Raw genomic sequence first — 27,965 nt, forward strand, 5'->3', positions numbered from 1 at the left:
TTTGCTTGTGTGTGCATGGGATATCTCCAATTATCACGTTTGATATGGCAGAGCCCCTCTGACTCAGTAGGCTCCTCACTCTGGGTGGGCTGTGTTGGCTACAGAACTTTGGGTTCACCTCTAAAAGCTGCTAAAGGAAGGAACATAGTGGTATATTCATATACCGATGCAAAATCCTTATGTGGTATGTTGGTATACTAGTGCTCTTCTCTGATAACCAGCTTTTACACTGCCTGCTTGCTGGTTTGGAAGTCAATACAAGTGAAACAGCTTTGAACCAAACCCAAGTTGTGATTCTCATCCATTCTGGAACCAAAACCACATGCTGTACTTTGTATTTTCCCTGCTTTCAAAAGCAGGCAAGACAGTTTGGCACCCCTTGGGTGATGAGACATGACTATATCAGTCTTAAACTAGGTAGTTGCCTGTTCAGATTGTCCTTTCAGAAAAGTCTTTCACCTTGGAGGAGGTGGAGGTGTAGCGTGATGCACAAAGGCGGACCTCCTAACATGGGAGATGCTAACAGTTTCTGGAGTTGATTCCCTTTGGTATTTTCAGCAGCAATGAGCATAGGTTGCTTTTTAAAGGAAGACCATCAAAGGCAAGAAACAGGCTGAAAACTGGGATTAAACTTTAAAGGATGGAAACTGGCATATGACTCTAGGGAAACGCTCCCTTTTTAGGCTGTTTATTAAGGATTTGGGTTCCCAGGAAGTGTGTAGAAACTCTGTGAGGTCACATGGGCTGATTTAAATCCCACTGATGGAAAGTATGCTGGGAATTAGACACCTCAGGCACATTTTGCCCTGCAATTATGATGCCATCCTAAAACGGTAATAAGGAAAAGAAAGAACATTGTCCTTTATGGTTTTCTACTTGGGCAGAATGTTCTGGAAGTTTTCATTTATTTATACATGGGATCCATACTTGAATCTGTGTAATATTGAACACTTTTTAAAAAAGTTTTATTTCTCCAAATGAACCAGCCTAAAGAATACTATAATGAGTATGAATTCTCTGGAAATATTTAAATGGAAATGACCACCATTGAACTGTCTGTCCTTAAGTAGACTTGATCCTTGAGGTCACATTCACTCCAAATATTCCACAAGTTAAAATTTCCCAAAAGAGAAATCATAGTGTTTCTATTAAACCTCAGCAAAGAACAATCTCATAACCTCACCAGGTAATTTAAGTTTGTAGCACCTTTATGGGTCAGCTTCCGCAAGAGCTATCAGTCTGTGGAAGTCCAGGGGTGGAGTCTAAGCTTGTGCTAAGAGTCCCACCAGCTCAGAGACTGCCAAAAGAGGCTGCAAACCCCTGCTGTTTTCAAACTTTGCCTTTCTGGGACCCTCAGAGCAGCCCTAACCCTATTACAAAGTTCAATGGCAGGGAAAATATAGGCATTTTGCCTTCTGAGGAAGTCCTTTCTACATGCAACTAAGTTGTGGAACGTAAGCTACTGGCAAGCTGAAAACAGGTGAAATTTAGAATCTCTCTTTAAAAATTAGGGACTGGGGTGGGCAAGAGAAGAATGGGGGAACTTTGGATTACATAGAAGAAAATGAGAGGGGGATGGGGTGGGGGTACGAAAGATGGTGGAATGAGACAGACATCACCTATGTGCACGTATGATTACACGAATCATGTGAATCTACTTTGTGTACAACCATAGAAACAAAAAGATGTACCCCATTTGTGTACAATGAGTCAAAATGCAGTCTGTAAAAATTTAAAAAATAATAAAAATTAGGGGCTTGAGGATAAAAAGACAAGGAAGTAATTTTGCAGAGCCTCATTAAAATAAGAGAAAATTGGAGTGTTATGCAAATAAGAAGTGTCTAGAAGTTTTAACTGACCAAAATAAATATGACTGAGAGAAAAAGCAATTAACTTGAGGTGTTTTATTTTAAACCCATTGAAAAGAAAATATTTTCAGTAATGACTTAAAGGTAATTTGGCTTATTGTTTTTAAAAATCGTTCAAAATTATAGTCAAAGAGGGTTTAATTTATTTGCTAGAATTACTTACAGTAGGGGAAAAAAAATCCCAAATGGTATCAATTCAAATATGTGTTAGAAGAGCAAGTATAATCTAAATTATGACATACCTATGGCACTGGAATGTCATACAACTACTGAAAAGAATGACTCTCAATATATGCAAACCATTGTGTTCCCAACATCAGTGCATGAATTCTAGTTGCCCATGTCTTATTGTCCATCTTTTTTGCTTTAGCCATTGGAGTGGGTGTGTAGTGGTATTTTGTTGTAGCTTTAGTTTGCTTCAAATGATGAGGAGTGTTGAGCATCTTTTTATGCGTTTATTATGTTATGGGGCACAACTTAAGAACAGACCGATCACCACTGAGAAGTCCAAATTTGAGAGTCTTTATTAAGCCGGCCGACTGACTGTCTTACACAACGCCCCAAAAAATGGCTATTGGGAGAACAGCCCCGACCACAGGGTTGTAGGGGTTCTTATACCAAAAATCACATTAATCATAAGTGTCTGTTGCTATGATTCGAAATTACAAACTAACATCATGAGATCATTGACAGAGGGGGAAGTGGGTCAAAATGACCCTTACCTAGGTACAAACTAAAGAATGGTTACTAATATCCACACAATCACTGTTCACATGGTACATGGTTTAGGAGCAATAGGAATCAAAAGAGAGTAATTCTTTACTACATAGGAGTTGCCATTGTATATTATTAAACATGTCACACCAAGTAACTGATGATGGGCACAGAGGTGGGGTGTTCCCATGGGAGAAGTTTATTTCCTACATAACATGGAGTCTCAGAGCAAAATGGAGTCTGTTTAGTCATTTTCCTTAGAGTCTGGTCTATAACATTCTCATGGAGTCAGATCTGTCAACCCATCACAATTAAACTCTTCATTTATCTTTTGTGAAGCTTCTATTCACATCTTTTGCTCCTTTCTTACTGGGTAGTTTGTCTTTTTATTGAATTGTAACACACACACACACACACACACACACACACATATTCTAGGCACAAGTGTTTTTGTAGATATATGATGGCAAATATTTTTTTCTAGTCTGTGGTTTGCCTTGTTTTCAGAGCTGTGTCCTTCAAAGAGCAAAGGTTTTTAATTTTGAAGAAGTCCATTTTGTCAATATTTTTGTTTCTTGATTTTTGTGTCCTGTTTACAAAATATCTTTATAATACAACATCACAAATATTTTGTTTTCTCCTATAATTGTGTTTTAGTCAGCTTTTTCGCTGCTGTGACTAAATGACCTGACCAGCATAATTATAGAGGAGGAAAGGTTTATTTGAGGGCTCACGGTTTCAGAGGTCTTAATCCATAGAAGGCCAGTTCCATTCCTCAGGTCTCCAGGTGAGGCAGAACATCATGGCGGAAGAGCATGGCAGAGGGAAGCAGCTTCCATTATCAACAAGCAGAGGGAGAGAGGGAGGAAAGGAGCAAGGGAGGAAGAGGGAGGAGTGCCTCCGCTCTCCAGATACAAAATATATACCCCAAAGCCATGTCCCAAATCCAATCTTCTCCAGTCACATCCTATCCCTTCAATTAATCCCATCAGCAATGAATTCACTGATTGGATTAAGACTCTTATAACCCAATCGTTTCTCCTCTGAACCTTCCTGCATTCTCACATGTGAGCTTTTGGGGGATACCTCACATCCAAACCGTAACAGAATGTAATATTTTATCATTAAATTTAAGAGCTATTTTGACTCATGTTAAGTTCATTTTGTGTATGGCATGAGGTAATGAATGATGTTCACTTCTTTTTTTCCTAACAGATATCTAATTGCTATTATTTTATATAGTTAAGCCCTTACCATAAAAAAAAAAGCCTTACCACATAACCTAGTAATCTCATACCTCAGTAACCTGTGAAGATCGAAAATGTCTACAAGAAGATCTGTATTGTCAGTGTTTAGAGCAGCCTTATTGGTAATAACCAAAAACTGGGAATAACCCAGACATCCATCACCATTGTCCGTGAAGGTGAGTGGATAATCAAATTGTGTAATATTAAAACTATGGAATGAATGATACTCAACAGGAAAAAGGCACAAAAATAATGTACCATGAGTGAATCTCAAAAACATTTTGTTAATTGAAAAAAATCAGATACAGAAGACTATAATAAGGTATAATTCTACTTCTATGACATTTTAGAAAAGGCAAAACTATGGTGTAAGGAAGCTGATTGAGACTGGGGTCAGGGGAAGAGGCAGGCTGATGGCAAAGGGGTGTGAGAAAACCTTTTAGGGCAATAAAAATGGTTTTTTTTTGGGGGGGGGCAGGGGGCCTGTACTGGGAACTGAACCCAGGAGCTCTTTACTACTGAGCTAGATCCCAGCCTTAATTTTTTTTTTTTTTTAATTTGAGGCAGGGGTCTCACTAAGTTGCTGAGACTGGCTTTCAACTTGTGATCCTCCTGCCTCAGTCTCAGAGTCTCTTCTCACGAAGTTGCTAATGCTGGCCTTAAATTTGTGGTCCTCTTTGCTCAGCCTCCTGAGGTCCTGGGATTACAGGTGTACGCCACCACCCAGGACTACCTATCCCTTCTTACATGTAGTCTACTTTATCCATTAGACTTCTTAGCATATTAATCTTAGTTGTTTTACACTCTGTGTCTGATCATTGTAATTCTAGTATCTCTGTCATATGTCTGACTCGGATGCTTACTCTCTTGTTTCAAAATGCAGTTTTTGTTTCTTAGTGTACCTTGTCATTTTTTTGCTCCAAGCAGGACCTAATATACTGAGTCAAAAGAACTGAGATAACTCGTCTTGGTGTGTGGCTGTTGTATATATCTGACTGGGTTAGGCTGTGCTAACTACTTGCTATGGGTCTAGACTACACTTTCCTCTGGGATCCTTATTTTCATCTTCCCTGTTGTCTTGTATTTCCCTAGAGAGTTGTAAAATACCACCTTACCTGCCTAGCTCTTTTTCACTGTACTGCCCTGTTTTTATATAGGGACCAACTACTAGTGGGGTGTCAGGGAGGAGGAGATTCCTAGAGTTTTGATTGGGTCTCAGTCTATTAGAGACTGTGCCCCTGGGCTATGACCTTCACAAGTGTACAAATGCCTCTCAGTTTCATTTTGTCCCTGGCACCAGAAGAAACAGGAAGGCTAGAGGTTATTGCAGTTGGGTACTTCCCTCCTGCCAGGTTGGTCACATTCTGGAAAAGCCCCTGTAGGTTAGGCTTTGATGGAAGACTTCGTCTTGCCGACAGGCCACGTGAACAAAATACCTTGAATGTATTTAAAATGTCTATTTTGTCCCTTCCCCTTTCAGAAACACAAGATGCCGTGTTCCAGATTTTCACTGTGAGCACCTGATGGGGCTCCTGAAGGTAAAACTCACTTCTCGGAGCTTTTAGTTCTCAATCTGAGTAGCAGAGCTTTCAGCAATTCCTTAATGTCAGATTCGTTTTCCTGCCTTGGTACTGCTTCCTGTGAGTTTTCAGCCCCTGGGTGGTTGCTCAGATTATGACTCCACATCTGCCTGTTTACTTTCAGAGACTGTCTCCTGCCCTGTGATCACCATTCTAGGATGAAGCTAAGAAGAGTTGCTGACTCTCAGTTTGTTCTATTTTTCTCTTGTCGTGTGAATGGTAAGGAGATATTAAAGTCCTTACATGCTGCACAGAGGCTGCAGGTCATCTCTCTGAGGGATAATATTACAAGTGAATTTTTAAAAAAATTTCCTACTGGATTAGACAACTTTGTGTTATTATAGTGAACTACCTGAGGCAGCCTACTCCTGAAGAAAAGAGGTTTATTTAACTCACATTTTTAGAGGTTCATGGTCCCAGGTCAGTGGGCCTCATTGATCTGACCTCTGATGAGGGCATTAGATGGTAATGGCAGGAGCTGGTACTACCCTTTTTCAGGAAAAAAGTAGTTATGTTGAGCCAGAAAAATAGAGATTCACCTGGGGTGCCACAGTCCTCTTTGGAAGTGCATCCTCAGTGACCTAAAGACCTCCCATAAGACCCGTCCTCCCAGGAGCCGTTCCTCCCTGAGGACCAACCCTTTACATGTAGCCTTTGGAGGACCCTCAGATCACACACAAACCATAGCACGCACTTCCACCGTCTCTACAATGTGCATGTATTCCTTTTATAATGGAAAAGAGTGTAACTAATATTCTTTATAATAGAAGAAAAGAAGTTCAGTCTTTGTTTCTGGACTTGGAAGAAAATACTCAATTTATTGTTAAGTGGGAAAGACAAGTTGCAGACGATAGTATTTTTTGTTTTAAACCCAAAGAGAAAGCTTGAAACATCCTTAAAGTAGAGTTGAGAACTAATGCCATTTATCCCCATAGAGTTTTCAGGCTATGACTTTAGAATCCTTTGTCTTCCTTAGCACAGAGTCCAGGAGACTCTTGCCCAGGCTGCTTGTACAGGCGCTTCCTCAAAGACATACAAACTCTTCAGTAGGAAGCTTTGATTGAGAGTCATGCCCTAAGATTATTTGACCCTCCTTCAAAATTCTCCCCTTGCTATTTCCACCAGTCATAAATTATGTCACAACCTATACTGAATCCTAATCATATCCAATATGGAAAGACACACATGAAATCAAATTTTAATAAAATCTGATCTTGCTCTCCCTCAAAGATACTATCAAGATGGCAGGCTTCTTACAGGATTCAGCTTCCTCTTGTGAACAGGTTGTACTGGTGATAGCTAGAGAGTTGACATTTTCCAGCATACCTGCTTGTATGTGTTTACGTGACCAAGAAGAAAGGTGACCACATCAGGCCTTTAAAGCCGATTGCCTAGTGGGAGGCAAATTCTAAATTAATATTCTTTGTACTATTTCACTGGTTGTGGTGGACACATCCGTTTTATAATCCTAGAGAAGGAATTTAATTAAAACTTTTACAAGAGAATTAAAAAATACATGTATTTGCTTGAGGGACTATGAGTCTGTTCTCTTTGAGGTTTATAATCCCACAGTGAGCCTTGCTTCACAGCTGCTCTTGGTTTGCAGAGGATGAGGCCTCTTTCTTGTATATAACAAAAAGCAAAGTTTATAAACAGGAAACTGGCTTCTCTGTAGTCTCCAGACTTGGTGGCCTTACTTGATTCAACTAGGAAAACACTGTCGGAAAATCCTTACAGAATGTGATGCAGAACACAAACACCTCTTGCATAAAGGGACTCAGTCATCTGGAACATGTCACTGCTGCCCTCCATTAAGCCCAGTGTCCTAAACAACACCAGGGACACACACAGCTCACCTGGATCAAAGTCAAGCCATTCTAACCCTGTCATTCTGATTGCTCCCCCAGGTCCCCAACATTTGTCATTACCCCCACCTCCCAGGCAAAACAGTCAGATCCTCAGATTCATTCACTATATAAACAAGGATAGAAATGGCACTTCATCTAGTTCAATGCAGAATGCTAAATGGTTAGACTTGCCCATTCCTCCTAGATATCTGTGTCGTGAGATTGATTGTTAACATAAAATTCCAGTGGGAATGACATTTATTCATAAGGGGAGAATGTCTTTATGTTTCTGCTAAGCAAGCCAAAGATATTTCCCCCAACTGTTAAAATCAATCTGAATGAGGTCTAAGTCAGGCATAAATGAAGATTGCTGCCTTGTAACATGTATGACAGAAGAGCTGACAGAACAGAGAAACATAGCCTTATCAGTTATTCCCATTTATGTTGACTAACTTTTTTTCTAGAATGGCAATTGTGTGCTGGGTATTCATGCCTGTACCAGTGATCTCATTCAAGACCAATATGGCCTCATTTGTTCCCAGGAATGAAATGATTAGAGATTAAGAATCAGATGGATTTAGAGCAGTGGTTCTCAAACCTGAGCATGCATCCGAAGCGCCTGGGGCTTGTTAGAGAGACTGCTCTGCCCCTCCCTCAGTTTCTGATTCAGAGGGTCTCAGATGACATGAGAATTTGCATTTACAATGTTTCCAAGTGACACTTGTGCTGCAAGTCCAGGGACCACACTTTGAGAAATACTGATATCCAAACCATCAATGCTTGAAGGGCCCTTAAAAGTCACCTCCAGGCTATTCCTTAATCTCGTGAATCTTTCTGGATGTTTTATGACATTTCCAAGTCACTTTTTTCTAACATAATGGAAACCTTTGGCAATGTAAAAGCATATGTCCACTGCAAGGCTTAGAATTATTGAACAGCTCACTTTTCACATTTTGTAGAGGAAACTGAAATTCAAACAAGTCAGGCAAAGCCCAGAATAACCCACATATTTGATTTCTAGGCCAGGGCCACAACTGTCTTTCACCTGAAAAAAATTATAAAGATAAATAGTAACTTAAGAAAGGAGGTTGTTAAAAACCATTACGTTCTTGCTACACTGTACAGTCATGCCCCACGTTTTTGACTGCACATATGGTGGTGTTCCCCTAAGATTATATTGTGACACTGTGGCCATCTTAGTTTTATATAAGTAATGACAAGATGTTTACACAACCTGACAACACGCTTCTCAGGATATATCCCATTGTTAAATGATATGTGATGGTATCCAGTTCCCATACATTTGGGCTGTATAACCTCTTTAATTAGAAATCAAGAGGTTTATACTTAGAACATCCCATTCTAGGGCTGAGGGACTTATGTAGTCAAGAGGCCAGGATAGATCCCAGGTGGTGCTGTTGGGAGTGGTTGAACCTTCAGGAGGTGGGGCCTCACAGGAGGTCTTTAGAGCACAGGGAACATGCCCCTGATGGGAATTCTGGGAATCCAGCCCTGTTCTCTTCCTTTCCTGCTTTCTAGTCAAGAAGCCAGTGGTTTTACTCTGTCTCACACTCCTGCCATCCATGCTGCCTCACCCAATGCAACAGGGCCAACTTAGCATGAGCTGGAACCTCTAAAATTGTGATTCAAAACAACCCTCAGGTATTTGCTATAGCAATGGAAAGCTAACTCAATACTGCAATGTTATGTGAATATGGAGTCCTTCTCAAAAGTATCTTATTGTACTGTACTCACCCTTGTTGTGATAACATGAGATGACACAATGGCTACATAAGATAAAGTGAAATGAAGTAGCCTTGTGGTATATAGCTACCCTATCATCGATCTTCTTACTTCAACATGAGTTCTGCAATACTGCCACGGTGGGTTGATCTGGCAACTCAGAGACTGAGGGGTAAGGAGTATATACAGCATGAGGACAAAGGACAAAGTGAGGATTCGTGTGCTGGGTAGGACAGAGTAGGGTGGTGTGAGGTCTTGTCACACCACTACAGAACACCATTTAAAACTTATTTCTGGAATTTTCCATTTAATATTTTCAGACTACATTTGACTCAGGGCAACTGAAACCATGGAGTGTAAAAGAGCAGACGGGGGATGGGAGAGGGGCCACTGTGATTGCATGTTAAGCATACCCTGTCAGGTGCCTCTGGAAACTTGGTGCTGTCACTGGGCGGGTCAAATGTGAACTTGATTTCTATAGTCATAGCTGGCCCCCACTAGTGTTTTAACATCTGCCTATAGCTTGGGCCTAAGGGAACATCCTGTGGGGAAAGAGCCATGGTAGTAGTGCTCAGACAAGAAAAGTGCGTTTCAGTGGTCAACTCCATTCTTAGGAAGTAGAAGACTAAGGCAGGACTTGTCTTTGTAGCAGGCCCAGTTGTGTCAATGTATCAGGCATACGGGTGCCTGGGGCTTATCAACAAGATCAGTTCTCAGATTCATCACTAGAGAGGTGGGGCAGCAAGGAATGTGTGCTCTGAAGTCAAATCAGTTCACCTTCCAAAGGTGGCTTTGGTGCACAGGCCACACTATTCAATCTGGTTTGCATTCTCCTTATTTGTAAAATGGGAACAAGAACTATACATTCTTTACAAGGTTCTTGCAGCCGAATATAATGATGCAAGTCAAGGACCCAGTGCATGGCCTGATCCTCTCAGCTTCCTCCCTTTGTTCCTAATAAACCAGAGCCTGCAAATAACTAAGCCTTCCGAGGTTCAGCAACTGCTGAACTAAATGGCTGCCATGATGTGGTAAACAGGTTGATGTGCATGCTCAGGGTGGCTCACCGCTCTGCTGCCGCCTCACCACTGTGGTATCCGAGATCATGGCTGCCATGACTGACCCACCCACCAGGTGGGGGTCAGCCATGAATAAAGGTGGTCACCACATTCACATTTTTCCAGGCACCAGAGAGCATATCTTAGTGTGCATTTGTTTTCCTTGTTATGATGTAATGCTTACATGATGAGATAAAGGTGAATGACAGACATTGTGATGCAGAGTTGAGACAGCTCCTCAGTGATAACAGGTGTGGTGTACATATAACATGCATATGCCAGACCAAGGGAGGATTCATATGATGGGTAGGAGAGAGCGGGGTGGCTCTCACTTCCATTATAGAGCAACGCAGCAGCAGGATTAGAAAACACTCGCACAAAAGATCTTGAACCATAAAGACAATGGTTTTGATAGCTTTAGGACAGCAATACCTCTGAAGTCAAGAGACTGCAAAAAGCACATAAAATTTAGAAAATTCAGAGATGGAAGCAGGGAAAGACTATTTTCTTTGAACTGAAACTAAATCATCTCAGTAAGAAAAACCTCATATGGCTTATTCTTTCACAGACATCTCCAATCCTCTTGTAGTTGGCAAATCCCACAACTGGAATTCATACATGAGAGTTGATATTTAGGGAGAGGGGTTTCTCAGGAGAGCTTGGTGTGGGTCAAATTTCCTTTGAGACTCAAAGTAGGACACAACATTGGCAGTTCCACCTGAGTTCTTGACAATTCTAAATGAAGTTCCCACCCACCCCACTATTGAGGAAGGGAAATGCATACATTGTGATCCGATCATCAGTTTTAGGGAAGGAATGCGCCCATCTTTGGGCTGGCTTCTTAAGAACTTTAATAAAAAGATAAACATAACAACTAAATGCAAAGTATGTACCTTGATAAGCTCGTAGTCAAAAACACATATGAGGCAATTTTAGGACAACTGTGAAAATGGGACTATGGCTTGTACCTTAGGTATTAACAACTATTGCTAATTTCTTTTGGGAGTCATAGGACTGTGGCTGGCCTATTAGATTCATGCTAAAATATGGGATGAAGTGTTGTGATGAGTGAATTTTATATTTCAATGGTTTACTGAAAAGGGGAGAGGGAGGATAAAATGTAATGATCATTGGACCTTAGTAGAAGGGTATACAGATGTGTTCTGGGCAGATCTTCCAAAATATAAATAGCTTTAGAGATTTTTTCTGGCTAATATATAGAACTAAGCCATGAGACAAGGCTGAATGGGACTTAGTGTGTCTTGGTCCGTGGCACCGTCTTGCTACCTACAGTCAGGGAAGCAATAGTCTCCTGTCCTTTGTAATACACCTAGATCATTCCAGGAAGCAGGTCCTGTGGATTCTTTCCCCACAAAGAACCTGCCCAGTTCTCTGCAGGAAACTGCCACACTTAATCCCCTAGGATTCAAAAAAAAAGAGGCAACATTTGTTGAGCTAAATTATCTCTTTATTAGGAAAGCACCAACACCACATTCTTCGAAATTACTGGAATTTTATTTGCCTCAGGCTTATGACTTGCAACCAAAGACATTGTGCAAAGAAAGCAAAGATTAAGTACACTTTAGGGAGAAGGAGACAATACACATTGGTAACAGAGGAGATCAGGTGGACAAAAGAAGCCATCCAGTACACTATATAGATTGCAATATTCAATAGCGTTTTCAAAAACTTTTTAAACCAAGAGAAAAAAAATTTAAGCAATGTTTACAGTAGACATAAATCTTATACAATTCAAAAAGCATTTGTTTTTCAGATCATAGAGCATAAAATGGAAAAATGTATATGCAGGTGAAATCTAACTACTGTACATTTATCACCTATTAAAGTTGCTTATATGTACCACAGTGTAAAAAAAAACAATACCGAACAAATAAAAATCTTGAAAATTGCCTGATGAAAAATAAAATAACCAGTGGCTTTTAATGGCTTCTCCTGGTTATCAGTGCTACAAAAGACAAAAATCTCATCTGAACAGGTGATAAAACCAGGCACAATCAAACCGTTACCAAATTAGACCCACCCATAGAAATATACTATCCACCCACGTATTTTCCATCAAAAGCTTGTTTTAATCTTTGAATCTTTGAGGCCCATTTGGTCACAATATGTTACAAATATTTGTGTGAGTTTTTTTACACCATGATATCATATGTTTGTCGGGCACTATCCTAAAGCTAGTTTATAGATGATGATGAAGACATAGAAACAACCCAGCACCCAAATAACAATGAACTCACTGGGTAGAAATGAGAGAGAAGGGGAAGGAAAGTGTTCAGTTCTACCATGGAAAAAGGTCCATAGGATCACTCGTCATCAGTCCCACTTGCTTCTGACTGCTCCTGTAAGTAAAAATGAAACGAAACAAAATCCCACGTTGAAGGAAAATAAACAAACAAGAGGCAAAGTAGGAAAGAGATGACCTTTAATCCTCAGGCTCTTTTCTACACCTAGAAAGGTGTAGAAGGTCAGACCTAGAGGTCAAGCAGGGGAGTTCCTAGAAAATTGCACACAACACCTACAAGCTATGCTGCTCTCTGCTGTCTTTCCCTAGAGCTTCAAAAGTTTTGGGGTAATTTGTTTTTAGCTCTGTTTCAGAAAACTCATGGGAGAAGGATTACCAGGCATTTGAAACCTGTCCTTTGGTAAGTCATCGAAAGAAAACAGTATTTTAAGTACATTTGAAAACACTTGGGTCAGGTTTTTAGGATAAGGGTGGGATGATAAGTTCTGAAACTTGCCAGCCGGACCAGAGTGGCAATGTATTGAAGGAAAATTGCGCTAGCATAGGTACTAAAATGGAAAACCACCTTCCTAGAAAGAAAAAGAGAGAGGGGGTGGAGGACAGGGGACCCAAGCTCCTCAGGCAAGTGAACAAGGTGGAAGGCAGTTTAGGAGTGTCTGCTGCTGTTCTATGGAACAGGTGAGCTGCATGTGCTAGACAGGGTTACACTACCCAGGACTAAATCCAGCTCCATGACCTGGAGCAAACCATACATAAGCTAAGAACTGGTTTCTGTAACGTGCGAAATCTTAACAGTGATATCTTTCACATGATGCTAACACAAGCAGTAAATATGCATCTATGTCAGGGCTTAGCTCATAAATGCTGCCTGAATTTTCTAAATATTAAAAATAACAAGTCTAAGGGCTGGGGAGATAGCTCAGTTGGTAAAGTGCTTGTCTTATAAGCTCAGGGCCCTGGGTTTGATCCCCAGCACTGCAAAAAACAAACAACAACAACAACAAAAAACCAAGTCTAAGTATTTAATTGTATGGCACCTTAGGTAGCAACACAAAATTGACATCACACATTTGCTCTTTCTTTAATCATCAGTTCATCTAATCTGCTATACACTAGGCACCATGCTGGGTGTGATGAATATAAAATATTAATCGGCCATGAAGAAAACTGTAAGTATATACATGGGAAGACAAAAGTAAGGGGGGAAGGGCAATTGATTTAGAAGCATTTCATTTGTTGATACTATAAGATCAAAGAGTTTGGGGCTAGTGTATCGCTTGTTTTAATCATGCAGCTCTGTTCACATCGGTCCTCACAGAACCTCTCAGGGCGAGAAGTGGCGAGTAGGGCGCGGCCGGCACACTTACGTTTTCATCCTGTTCTTCGTCGCTGTCAAAATCGCTCACTACGGGTTTGGCTTTTCCTCGATTTGGCCTTTTCTTGCCCTTTCCTTTGTCCCGGCCTTTCTCATCTTTTTTATTGAGCTTGATTTTCACCTTAACAGATTTTGCTACAAAAAAAAACAAAACAGAAACCAAGGAAGATTTGCAGGCAAGTCTTTCTACAAAGAGTAAAATGATCTCACTAGAAGAACAAACTGAAGGTTCCAGAATGCCCAGAACCTCCCAACACCCCGTTTTCTGGTCTAGTTGCCCCCCGCATGTTGACAGGTGGACATGCCTGTGTGGGAAATTACAGTCACATGAAACAGTGACAGAGAAGCAGATGTCTCAGGTGACTAGGTCCTTTTCCTTTCTCCTAGTGGCTAAACAGGAGAGGTGTGTGCGCAGTTATTTAATAGAAATTTTGTATTAAAAAATAAGTGTAAAGCATAATAAAGGAAGCCAATACTTTTACAGTGTAGGTAACTCTAGTTGATTTAAAAATAGTCAGCTAGAGTTGAATAGCAGTTTGAATGACACAGGCATAAAATGGAAAGTAAAATCAAGACATGCTCTTGAAAATTTCTTTTCCTCATCTCTTGTCTCTCTCCCTACAGTTAGTTCTACTTTCTGGCAATTATTTTGGTGGTGGGGGAAGTATAGTCCTACATCCATTTCTCTGTGTGCATAATTTTTCATACACTTGAATTTTCATAGTCCATACCTTGCTTGTTACTCACGTGTGGGGCATTTCCTTGTCTAGCACTTAAAAAGTTTCCATCTTATGAGACACTGTTATCTAACCAGTCCCACAGTGATGGGTGCTTAAGCTTTACTGCCAGGACCAACGGAGCAGCTGTAAATCTAGTTATTAACCTAGCTTAACAGAATTTGGGGGAGGCATGACAGACACATCCACATGGTACAATTCTATTAGTATCCCTGTCAAATTAGCCATCAGAATGACTGCACTCATTTCTATTCTCACAGGACTAAAAATGCCATGAGAGGAACATTCAAAGTGCTGTAAGGACATAGGTGTGTATCCCAAGTGACAAGCGAATCTGCTCCCTGGCTTTGTGGGACAGCCACCCACTGACAGCACATTCAGTATTTGACAGTGAGGTCACTGGGAACATGGGGCTTTCCTTCAAACCAGTTTTGCTAGAATATCACATTTGGTGGGTTTCAAGGCACTTGGATATAGATATTGTAGAGGAGGGACTCAAAGCTGTGGAAGGAATCTTAGAATAAGAAATCTTCAAACTTCTTTTGTGAGGTGAATGGATCCATGAAACATGTACACAAATCTCCTGGGGAAACGTAAGTTATCGAAAGAGATGAGAGGACTGATGTTGTGGCTGCCTAGGCCCTTCTTCCATATCGACAGGGTCAAAGGCTGCAAATCCTAGTACACGAAACAGAATTCCCAGGCCAGGTTCTACTCCTTCTATACCCAGACGTCTGCTGTTTAATTTGCTATAAGATGGTGAACCTTGGGTGTAGTAATTTAGCACAAGATTGGAGACAAAAAGATTAATGGAAATGTATAAAGATATGGGGAGTCATTTCAAAAAAATTGATGCCATCAGCCAGTCATACGGGGGATTTTTAAGTAATTTGGAGAGGAAAAGTGAAGTGTCTTCATCTATACAGGGTACATATTCTGGACCTGGGAGTATAGAAATCCATGCAGGGAATAAGAGAACAAAGGACTGGCAATAAAGGCAAGAAAACACATCTTTAAGAACATAATCCCAGTGAACCAAGGGACACTCTAAAATTATCATCCTGTGTGCTAGTGAATTTGTACCTCTGAAAAACCCACCTGACAAGCTGCTGTGGACAAGCAAGCTAATAAACCAAACCATCAGGTGAGTCCTAACAACAGCTTCCTAAGGTTTTCTTATGCCAGCATATGCACACCTGAAAAGTTCTCAGTACTGAGCTTGGTAGGCAGAGGATCAGTTTCTCTTCTCCCCAAGAGATGTCCACATCCCAATCCCAGAACCTGTTACCAGACATGGCAAAATGGAGTAAGGTCCTCATCAGTTGACTCCAAGGTGGGGAGATTATTCAGGATTTACCCAGGTGAGTCATTGTAACCGCCTAAGTTTCTTAAGGACTTCCACTTTAAAAGAGAGGTTCAAAGCGATGCAACCCAAGAAGGGTTCCACTTGCCACTGCTATGTTTAAAGATGGAGCACTAGCCAGCACGAAAACAAACCCTGCTCCTACCACCACAAGCAACTGAATTCTGCCAACAACCAAGATGAGCAAGGAAAATCAAGGATGCTGCCATCTTGATTTTAGTTCAGAGAGACCCAAGCTGAACTTGTGACCTACAATACTGTGAGATGATAAATTTGTGTTGTGTTAAGCCACTGTGGGTGGTACTTGGTTATGGCATCAACAGAAAATTAACAAGTCTCAAGAGATATAAGTGGGAGATAAAAATTGAAATTGATAGATGGGCAGCTATTTGAAAATACATTAGCAATTTGGCCCTAAAACAATGAAATAAGGGAGCTCATGCAGATTTACTCATCACATACTGGGAAATAACCATGTGAAACTGAGAAAGGTTAAATTCAGGACAAAAGGCAAAAATCAATAAAAATAATAAAGCATCTGCTGGAGGGTATGGAGAGAGGCATTTAGGTACTGTGCTGGTGAGAAGATAAACAACTCTGTGGTAATACGTATGCATCAGAATTTTTTAAAAAGTTTTCATGGCTGGGAGTATTGCTCAGTGGTGAAGCACCTGACTAGCATGCAAGAGATCCTGGGTTCTAATCCCCAGTACAGCAAATAAAAAAACGAAACCCAAGTTATTTGAAATAAAGGAAATGGCCTGGTTCCAGTAGTAAAATTAATATATTTTGGTACATTTATTAATGGATTTTATTATCCACATTAACATATCTTGATGCGGAGCAACACTCATTGCTATGAACAAATATGTTCAAAATACTGGGAGGAAATTCCTCAAAATGTTGAATTAGATATTGGTTAATGGAATTGTAGAAATTTTTGAAAAATATTTTAAAACAACAGTAGTAAGTATATAATTAGAAATAAGCCTAGTAATTTTTTTCAAGTATGGCCCCACGTGTGCAAACAGTACAGATATAACTCACGGGATGTATTGAGGGCAGGTATGGGGTGAAAATATTTAGGTAAGAAGAAATTTTAGACCTTTGAAGGCAGCCTTCACCTTTGAAATGTTAAGGTTACCGCCTTGGGCATAAAACTCAGAGGAGGGTACCAAATAATATCCTAATGCAATATTTTAAAAACAACTCATGCAAAAATCCACAATGAACAAAATTTTCAAGGCAAGAACAACAGCCTCTCTCACACAAAACAAATTCTGAAGAATAAAATGGATCACAGTTTCTTCAAAGTGTGGCTTGTGAGCATCAGTTTCCCATGGGAACTTGTTAGAAAAGGAGATGTGTGAGCCGAGCCCCACTACAGGTTACTGAATCAGAAACTTGGGTGGAGCCCAGCAATCTACACCCTCTAGGTTTCAGAAGTAGTAAGTAGTAGGTGGTACTCAGACCAAGTTCGTACTAACGTTCAAAGGCACCACTCCCAGAGTGCTCAGCTCTTTATTTACCTCAATTTTACAGATGAGGAAACCTGAGCAGTACATGGCCTGAGGTTGTCTGGCAAGGAAGTACAGGGACCAGTGCTTAGGCTTACCCTCGGACTCGGACTCTTCCTCCTCTTCCTCTTCCTCCTCTTCATTGCTTTCCTCCTCACTCTCTTCCTCTTTGGCAATTTTCTGCCGAGCACTCTTAAACACTGACTGTAAGACGATAGAATCTTCATAGATCTGAGGGGGTCAAAGTGGAGTCTGTTAGCTGAGGACCCAAGATACACAATCTCAGCGTGATCTTAGGCAACGCGCCAGCTTTGTGTTTCACGAATGGCAGTGGAAACACCATCAGTTGTTATGCCCACATGAAAACCCAACAGTTAAGCACAGACCAAAATATAGGCACACACATTCTCATAGGACCAAGTCCAAATGCAGTTAAAATAATCTCAAATTTGTGTGTGTGCTTGGGGGAGACAGGTGGCTATTTATAAGACCAAATTTTGTATTGGAATTGTTCTATTAAACACAATAATACCATGACAAAGCTACCTTTAAATGCTATTTCCTGTTACTGAGCTTATCAGTGCTAGCCAATACTCATTCAATCAAGACTTTTTTAGTGTATGCATATACCTTTAGCACAGCCCTGTGTAGGTGTGTAGGTGTTGAGAGAGAGAAAGTTTAAAAATAATTAAAAACAAAACTACTATATGATCCAGCAATTCCATTTCTGTTTATCCTAAATAACTTAATAGCAGGGGCTTAAAGATATCTGCATATCCATGTGCTTAAGGGCGATATTTAAAATAGCCAAGAGCTAGAAGCAACCCAAATATCTATAGACAGATGAATGGCTAAACAAAACGTATATTCATACAATGGATTATTATTCCACTGTGAAATGCAAGGAAATCCTGTCACATGCTAAAACATGTATGACCTCGAGGACATTATGCTAAGTGAAATAAGACAATCATCAAAAGACAAATACTGAAATGATTCCACTTTTAACAATGCACAGAAGCAAAGTAGATCAAGGTAAGGAAGGAGGAGAGTTGTTAAGAGACATAGAATGGAAGTTCTGCAAGGTGAAAAAGTTCTATGGATCAGTTGAACAACAATGTGAATAAAAAAAAAAAAAACTTTTAATGTATGAAAAAAGAAATATATTCCTTAAGAAAGTGGCCAGGTAACATGTGGTGAGCAGTAACAAGTACAAGAGGAAAATGGAGAACCAGGGGTAAACAGAACACTGTGGGAGAGGGCCGCTGGGACATAATTTGCCAGAGACATGAGTATCTATGGATCCTAAGGGTAAGGAGGATACCATCAAGGTGGGAACGGAGAACAAATGAGAAAGGTTGGGGAGTTAAGAATTAAAAAGAAGCATCTTGTACTGAATCAAAGTCAGTCTCTGGCTCTGCTGTTACACTACGCTCTGTGCAGGATCCTACCATCTTGTAAAGATGTAAACTGTGCACAGGATCTCTGTATAATTTGCAACTGCATGAGAATCTAGAGTGACCTTAAAAAATGCTAGAAGAGGTGCATGTAAGAAAGTAGATGTCTAGGGGACCCATCTGATTGGAACATTGGTGGCAGGAAATGAAGCTAGAGACTGAGGTTAGGTGTTGACTGTAAAAAGCCCTCTACCGAGGTTAAGTTCAGTCTAGAAAGGGTGTGGGGAACCTTGAAGCCCGGGGGCAGTAAAGGGGCAGGATAAGAAGGTGGTTGAGAAAGAAACTAGTATCCAGGGCAGACTAGAAGGAAAACCAAGCAAGAGTCACTTGTCACCCCATTTCAGGTGTGAGATGGTGAGAGAGTGGGCAGATGGTGAACGGGATCCGCATATCACAATAAGGCCATACTGACATAAAGGATCCAAAGATCTATCTACAGAAAATAAATTATTCCCAAAAGGCTCCTCCTTCCTCTGTCTTGGTTTTCATCATAACTTTCTCAGAGGGTCTCAAATCTTCATGCCATGGTTAAGATAATACTGCCATTAACCTGGAAATGCAGAGTCTGCTAAAGGCACAGTCTAATCTGATGAATGGAACTGACGTGAAGGCAAAAGAGGAAGGTCAGGAGAGCAGCTGAAGGAATTCAGTGGTGCCATGACGCTGGCTGCGTTGACTGGCAGCCACTTTGACCTGTCATGGTTTTCTTTCTTTCATCGGGCAAGAGGACAGAAATACAGAGAGTGAGTTCTTAGGGCGAGAGTAACTGAGGTGTAATTAAAGTTGAAGTGTCCTCCTTGTTATTTTGATAAATTCAGTGTCACCTGTATACTCTTAGACTTACTAACTATGGAGAAGTGAATGCAAAGAGAATTACAATTGGACTGACAAAAAGGTTCTTAAAAAAAAAAAAAAAAAAGAAAGAAAGAAATTAGAGGCACTCTATGCCCCTGTGTTTTCAATCATGGTATATTCAACTCCTGGTGCAAGGTTATGATAAAATGAAGGTAAATATGATCAAATAGCTAGTCTCCATAAAAGCAAAGACAGTACTGCAGGCTTTCGGCGTTACCTTAAATGACTGACTTGAATTCCTCCTCTACTTGGAAGACAAACCTTGAAGGGAAACGGGAGGAGATGGCACAGCTATGGCACAAAGGTAATTTAAAAATGCCGAAGCCTCCTCTGACGTACACGGGGAGCACAGGCTACAGCTTTGTAGTTTTTCACTCTCCTTCTGGGAGAGGATGGCAGTGATTTATAGGGTAAAAGTGGAAGGATCCACTTCAAGAAAAGCGGCATGCTTAGGTTAAAAACTTCTCCAACTAGAGACCCACCTGGGATCCCTCCAAGTTGAAGGTCTGAGCGTTGTGACACAGAAGCATGACATCTTTCTCCAGGTCTCCCAGGCTCCGGTACTTATGATTACGGATTCTTTCCTGATGGAAATTTTGGGGGAAATCCGAGGAAAGAAGAGGACAAATGCAACGATTATTAGTTGGTGAAGAAAGCCAGAGACTCCCTCTGTCTTCACAGCATGGGGCCCTGCCAGAAGTGGGGGACTGCACAGCCCTGGGGGCATGGTTCACTGAGATGACCCTCCCACCAGTGTTCCTTGGGGAGGAAGAAGCATAGGATGGGGACAAGAGCTACCACGGGAGGGGAGAGTCTGAAAGGTCTTCAATAAAAGGCAACCTAACATAACACAGGCTCCCCACATGAGTTACATACTTCTTACATACATGAGTCAGTAACATGCACAAGGACATCCCCTCTTTCCTGGTGGCACGCCCTCTGTAGGTCTCAGGTGGTCAGACAGGATACCACTGCTGAGCCCCAACTCTACAGTTCAATACATGCACACGACTGCTTTATTTAGTTGAAGAATAAAATTAGCAAACAAAATATCTACCTTTATTTTTTTGAAATCCACGGGCTTCCTAATTAATTCATAGTATTCTGGTAACTCTTTCCTGGAAGGTAACTGAATGAAGACTTCACTGAGCTGTCGCCCTGAACTGCAGGATGGGTGAGACAAACAGAAACAAAGCAGATCAAGCACTCCTCGGTGAAGGTTTTATTTTCAGAAAAACGTCAACAAAGCAAATTACATCCCATGCCTATAGACACGGGGTCTTTTTAAGTTGAGGAAAATCCCACAACTATTCTGGAGATTAGTGCCCCTTGTGCCAACTTCAAATCACATTAGAACACAATTAGATTCCCACTTCTGTAACACACAAGATATGGGAAGTGCACTAGGGATTACTTTCAGACTGAATTTCTCTCATTATGAGGGAAATATTTTAAATAACCTATTCAACCCAAAATTCCATTTTAAAATGAATAATAGAGTTGGTTAAAAAATGCATAGGCGTTATTTCTATACTCCTTTGTCTTCAAAATTCACTTTATATTTAGAAAGTAACTCAATATGTTAGAATATCCTGTGGAAAGCTGGATGAAAAGCTTTTGCATGCACCCGTGACTATCTTTTTGGTTGTGTTCCTTCTAGAGTATTGTACACACTGAGCTGTGCGTACCTTTATCGCTTGCCCCAGGAAACCCTTCATCTTGCCTAATGGCACTTATCTGGGTGGAACAATTTGTGCAAAAAAGAACAAACGTACTTGGCAAATGTGGATGCCTCCTGTTTGTGGAATCACTGCTGGACCCTTCCCCAAATTTGTGGTGAGTTTATTTAAAAGCAGGTTTCAAAGTGACACATTCTTAGCATGCTGCAATTTTTTGAAAAACAGCCTGCAAAGCAACACAAGCCTTTCACATCCCTTAATATTGGAAAGCGTCATGGTTAAAGGAACAAAGATATGTAATTGAGGTTCAAAGATCCTAATAGCTGATTTGGCCTATCCAGATCAATAACAGCTTGTGATACATGGTACAGTCATTTTTCACAAAACTCTCACTCCACCTTATGATGCCATCTCTAGTTCCTTTGTGAAGCCGGAAACAACAACAACAAAAAGAATCATAATCACTGCTATGTAAATTTCAGGTGATTCCAGGAGTGTGCGGGAATGCGAGAAGGCAGTGACAAAGCATGAGTGACAATATGCTGTTTTAACCCACAGTCCCAGTTGCACAATTAAAAAATAATCATAATGACAGTTATCATAAAAGAGGCATGCGCAGTAACTCAAATGGTTGCCTAGCAACCAGTGGGGGAAAAGCTGAAGTGCAAAAGGGACCTGCATAAATTAACCGAAAATCCTCTGTCAAAGGGATGGGCCAGTTTTTCTGCTATACTGGGTCACTGTTTTTTGTTTTGTTTCTTAATGCATATATGGGTCTCATGAATACTAAAATCGGGGACAAGCAAGAGGTTTGTAAAAAGGAGACTAGGGAACTGGATTTTTAGATGCGTGTGGCAAGAACCAAGGTGTTCACCCTCCCAATTCCCCCTGCTCCCCACTGGCTGCAGGTTGAGAAATGCATTTGGATCTCTGTAATTTATGCCACGCAGTATACGGCCCAAACGGTTTTATTTATTATCGCCTTCTACACAGGGCCACGATTCCTGGCATATTTTTCTACCATTCTGAGATTTATATGCATCAACATTTTCCCTGTTTCACATAGGTAAACATAGGAAAGGTAACGGGGAAGAATTTATAGATAGTAATTTTTCTGAATAGCTTCTTTATAATTAGCATTCTTCATAACCTAGCACCAACCCAAGAGTCAGTCCTCTTTGTAATCATGGGTTTAGCACCTGACCCTCTGTGGCATCTTTAGTGTCATTTTCTACATTGCCAACAGATGGTGTCATTTTTCTATTGACAGATTAGAAGCACTTCTTTGCTTTGTACACCTGTGATGGACATACCCTTAATTTCAACTGTGCTACTGGTGAAATAAAAATAAGTGGTATAGATCAAGAGTGCAATAAAACTCAGAGAGGCGCAGTGGCAACAGCAATCTTGGGCTGCTGTCTCTGTCCTTGGGCCCTGGAACTCCCAGACCCTATAAGGAGACAAGTCTGGAGTTATCCATGCTCATAAAGAGGAGAGCTGAATGTTCTCAGACTGAGTGCCAATACTGTAAAATGAGAAATAAACAAATTTATTCTATTTCAAAAATAAAGTCCCACTGGACTTGGTCCTCCTATTCTGTTTTTTTCTTTCCTAAGAACAGAGGACATAGGCAAAAAGACAACCCAGAAACTACCCAAGGAAGCTGCCTTGACTACATTGCTTCCTTGATCATTCAAATACCTAAGTGCCCTCCAGGACATGACTCCCCAGTTTGCTTTACTGGCCACCTTCTCTACTATGGTACTATGACCAATCCCCCTTTTATGACCCATGCTTCTCTACTATGGTACTATGACCAATCCCCCTTTTATGACCTGGGTTCACCAGCATGAACCTATCTTTCACTCCATGGCTGGAAAGTTCTTTATGATTTTTCCTTCTTCAAATACTTCATGATCCATCCAGGATCAAGAAGTCATTCTCTATAAAAATGGAGAATCTCCCAATTACTTTTAACTCTTGGTACCTCACTGCTCAGAACTTCATTCTTCTATGTATTTTTTTACTCCTTCCAACTGGGTGCAAATATGTCGCATGTCCTCAAATCCTTCCCCATCCCTGCCAGAGCAGTGGCTTTCCTGGTAGCTCAGGCAGGAAGAGTCTAGAGTCCGGGCAGCACATAGCTTTCACATAACCAACAGAATGCACTAAGGTGGCAGAAACACTTGCTAAGGGATTGCAACAGTAACTTGCTTTTTTCCCAAAATTACAGGTTAAATTTAAAAAAAAAAAAAAAAAAGGGAAGTAAAGCAGCCTGATAGAATTTTGAATTTCCTGGGATTTCCTTCTCAAACTGGGGCCGAGCAAAGGCTTTTCAAACTGTTTTTCAGTGCCAGAAAGCTTTAAAAAATTTTTTTTAAAAACTATAGAACAATGGACTAATTGTGCAATGGTTTACAGAAGGTGATCTGATTTTGTTGAAATACTTATCCTCCCCAAGGTATTTTCCATTATGTTATTTTACACAATTTAAGGCCTAAATAAATTGCTATCTTGAAGTACACTGCTACCTATGGTAAGTCCACGGAAGGTTTGGATTTCATACTCATTTTGTACAATGACCCATTCCAGACTATGAATTATGCTAAGATATGGGGGGCAGGAGGGGGACTACAGTACAAATTTAAAGGCTTAAAAGTTTACAGGTATTGGTGGGCAAGCACCTTGTCTCTCCACCAAGGAGAACGGGTACAGGGACATGCCACAATGTCACATGTGTGAGATGGAAAAGCTTTACAGACCACTTGTAAATGGTGGTTTGCAAGCCCTGCATGCATAGCTCACCCACACACCCTACTGAGATTTAATTTGTTATGCTTCATCTGGAAACCAATTTTTTTCCCATTACCTCCACAAACCAAAAGGCAGTATTTTCATCTCTCTCCTAAAATGACTGTAAAAATGGAGACTGAATACATTATACACTTTACATAATTATCAGCTTTACCACTGATGACATTTTAGGTATAGTACAGCCATGCTAAAGACGAGCTAAGAAAACCTATTCCTTTAATATACTGGCTGTTAATGTCTTTTGATTACTTTTTTCCAAAAGAACAAAGCAAGAAGATCGATATTGGGTGAGGGTCTTTATTTTTTTTCCTCCCATTTATTTTTTTTTTCACCTGCCCAAGCTGATTAACTATTCCAAATAGATAATTCTGAAAAAGTGATTTCAACCAAGCCGAAATAAATTTTGTCTACAATAACTAGTGAAGGTAAAAATGTAACTATCTTAACTCTATAAGAAAATGATGTCATGATTTAGAACACTCACTTGGGGTTGAAAGGATTTTACAGAAAAGTTACAGTCCTGAAGGAATCATACACAGAAAATCATGTGGGAAGAAAAGTTTAAAAGCTGGGTCAACATTTCAGGGCAGGAGATGAAAACCGTGGCATTCCAGGGTCAAACTCCTGTGGAGCTGAATACAGACTGCTGAAGAATTTCCTCGAGACCACAGTGGTACCCCCTTATCCAGAGAACATTCAGAAACCTGAGTTGGTTCCAAAATAGGTGTTGCAAACACTCAGTATTCACTACAGACATCTCCTCTGATTGAGAATTCATAACAAACTTGGGACCTGACCTCCAAGGTTCTTGAAGCACAGGAGAAGCAACAGCAAAACAGCAGGATGGGGGCAGATCTGTTTTTGGTTGTGGAATTGGTAGTTGTTAAAATCCCCCTAAGGATCAAGACCGACTTGATACATTATGTTCCTCAGTTATCAAGAAAAAAGGATCCATCTGGCTAATACAAGGCAGAGCTGCCCTGTCCGGAGATGTAAAAGCCCCACTGGTCTTGGCAAGAAAAGCACCAGGACTTCACCCACATCTCAACAGGCACACTCTGAGGCATGCTTTTACTTCAGTCATTTACTCTAGGCTGAAACAGATAAAAGATGCAGACACGAGGGTGTCCATCAGAGGACTGTTTAAATTAATTAAATGATTCAAAGCAGCTGGAATGTTTAACAATCAGGGAAAGGACAAGAGAAATGGAATGCTAGGGATTCTACAGTTGTGTGCTTTTAAAGAATGGGAAAAATGCTTGTTATGACATTTAAAAAAAACAAGAAAACACCCACAGGTTATAAAATTGTAAGTGTAGGACGACTTCATGACTTTTAAACAGACATAAAAAAGGGCCAGAGGAGACGTGCCAAAGCATAAACAAACATTAATAATGGACTCTAATTCACCAGATGAAGATTTATAATCAAATGTAAATTAGAACCATACTATCCATAACGTTGGTCTCAAGACATATTAGGTCATCTTCTTTGAAAGCCTGCTCAAAGTAAAAAATCCAGTTTCACTTTTCTCAAATAAATATCTAAGGGTCATATGACCAAATTTTATTTGTATCAGCAAGACGAGCACATTTTACCAATTGGCATCATTTAGTGCTACCAGTCAAGCCAAATAAACAAAATAACTACATTAACATTTCACCTAAGATAGTGCAAACATAAGAACCTATTAAACAAAGTTCTTAGCTTTTTCTTCAGAATTCTCTTACTGCATTTACCAGTCATGGGTGCTTGCAAAAGGACATGAGCTTCAGAAAAAGTTTTTGTTTGTTTGTTTGTTTTTTTGACAAGCATTTTGAGGAGACTTTTTTGAGATTTACCAGCTATCACCTTGACTTTTAGAAATATTGACTGAAGACGTCTAGTTTTCTACCCTTTTCCCCCTCACTTGACATTTCCTAATAACAGGTAGAGGCATGGCATCCCACCGTCCCACTAAGCAGGATGGCTAAATGGACTGCTGCCTCCCTGGGCTCAAGTGCTCACTTTCACCACCTCATCTCTTTCTTTCCTTCCAAAGTGTCAGGACTGAGCTTCCCTTCTATGGAATATTCTGTCCTTTCATCTGTGCTGTGTCTCCACTTCTTAATAGTAAAAATGCTTCAAAGCTTTTGACTGAATTGTGACCAAACTCAAAAGCACAAAGCTTTTGCAGACTAACAGAATCAAATGCCTCTCCATCTGTGCCCACCTCCAAAAGGCTGCTTTGTTCCAAGGGTGGATCGTGGCAGGTACCAGAGCACTGCTTTTTCTACAAAGGCCAATTTAGTAAACTCTTAAGACAGACATCATGAGTCGTGAATTTAAAGTAAGGAAAAAGATTCTTCGGGTGAACATACAAGGATAGGTATACCCAAATAACTGCTATCTTTCAGAGTAATCCGTTTTTTGTATCAAAATATTTATGGAATGGTTTTGAATACAGTTTATATACCCTGTTTAAAAAAAATGGTATTTCCAACCAGGACTCTTTCCCCTCCAAAAAAAGGGTCATTAGTGTGGGTGCTGGCCTGGAGCAGGAGAGGCAGAGACCCTGGGGAGAGGGCCTTCAGGACTAGGCTAATTGTTAGAAGCTAGGGAGGCTTTCTACGCCTCTGAAAGCAGACGGACTAAGGGTATTTGTGGGTTACCCACCTGCTGTCTGTGGGTATAATTGGCTGAGCACCATAAATAAGTGTCAAGTCACCAGGAGTCACAGTAGCCTGCTCCAGTAAACATTTAAAGTATCAGTATTTGTAATGGCAAAATAAAGCACTGGAACCCACATTTCCCCGAGTAGATTTTCTCTCAATTAAATGTCATATCTGAGCTCTAATTCAGTACTTCTCAAAGTGTGCTCCGCAGCACACCTGCCTAAGAGATGATTAATGGTGGACCCTGAAAGGAAGGTTCACTGGTCAGATGAGTTTGGGAAACACTGGGTTAAACAGAGTTAAGCAGCTTACTTCCCAGCAAGACTCCCCAATTTCTGACTGGACTGGGACTTTCCAAGAGGGAGATGGAAGAGTAGCGTTGGAAGACCACACTCTGAGAGGCATCGTCCCAGACAAGGGACCAAGCTCATGACCTCACCAGGCTGCTACTTTACAAGGCAAACTGTCAAACCTATGCTGAGTCCACAGTGTCTCATACACAGAATGAATGAAGAACAGCTCTTCACCTAGAGCTGGAATTTCCTAAAAATTCACTTGATCGCAATGCTATTTCACTGCAATTTCTCTGTAATCTAATTAGAATTACTGAAGGCAAAGGTGCTTGGGCATGAAAGACCGTCATAACAGTCTCCCTCCCCCATTTAAAGAAATACAGAATGTTTGGTGCCAAAGATGCTGAAAATAAATTTTGTCTAAACAACCTCGTTGGCTGATCCTGAAGGAGAGGTCAATACTAACAACATAATCACAATGGCAAGGGCTGTTAACAGTCAGCCATGGAGAGAATTTAGGTTTCCTGTTGTGGAATATGTGGGGCTGGGTAACATGTGTGCACACATGCATATACCATGCCTCACACACGTTAACCCTCCTTTCATCTACTCTCCTGTAGACACTACCACTATTCACTTATCACTCAAGAGCAGAAAGCCAAGTTATCTAAATCCTCCTCTCATATCCAGTGTACCCCAAATCTATCACTTGTACCTGGAGTATGTCTTCCCTTGTCTTCCTACCCACTGCCACTTCTTTATTTGAAGTATCCTCTCCCACCTGACATGCCCCTAACTGATGCCTCCTTCACTCCATCTTCCACTATCAAAGTGCTATTTCCAAACATGAATGCACTCATGTCCCTTGCCTGTCTCCTCAAAACAGAGCTATTGACAGTCA

At 40.7% G+C, this 27,965-nt stretch overlaps 1 protein-coding gene across 8 annotated transcripts in view; it reads right to left on the reverse strand.

The window, feature by feature from the left end:
- Nucleotides 1-11,509: 11,509 nt before the first annotated feature.
- The window catches only part of Smarca2 (SWI/SNF related, matrix associated, actin dependent regulator of chromatin, subfamily a, member 2), a 164,217-nt gene continuing 147,761 nt past the window's right edge, over nucleotides 11,510-27,965 (reverse strand). For all 8 annotated transcript variants that reach the window (XM_047525129.1, XM_047525132.1, XM_047525131.1 and 5 more), the window contains 5 exons: nucleotides 20,682-20,787; nucleotides 20,107-20,208; nucleotides 17,411-17,543; nucleotides 13,688-13,830; nucleotides 11,510-12,417 (listed from right to left, as the gene is read on the reverse strand). In XM_047525129.1, the coding sequence (XP_047381085.1) occupies nucleotides 12,382-12,417; nucleotides 13,688-13,830; nucleotides 17,411-17,543; nucleotides 20,107-20,208; nucleotides 20,682-20,787 (520 nt within the window). In that variant the 3' untranslated portion in view covers nucleotides 11,510-12,381. The remainder of the gene's footprint in view (nucleotides 12,418-13,687; nucleotides 13,831-17,410; nucleotides 17,544-20,106; nucleotides 20,209-20,681; nucleotides 20,788-27,965) is intronic.

Source organism: Sciurus carolinensis, chromosome 14 (genome assembly GCF_902686445.1).
Source record: "Sciurus carolinensis chromosome 14, mSciCar1.2, whole genome shotgun sequence".
Lineage (NCBI taxonomy): Eukaryota > Metazoa > Chordata > Mammalia > Rodentia > Sciuridae > Sciurus > Sciurus carolinensis.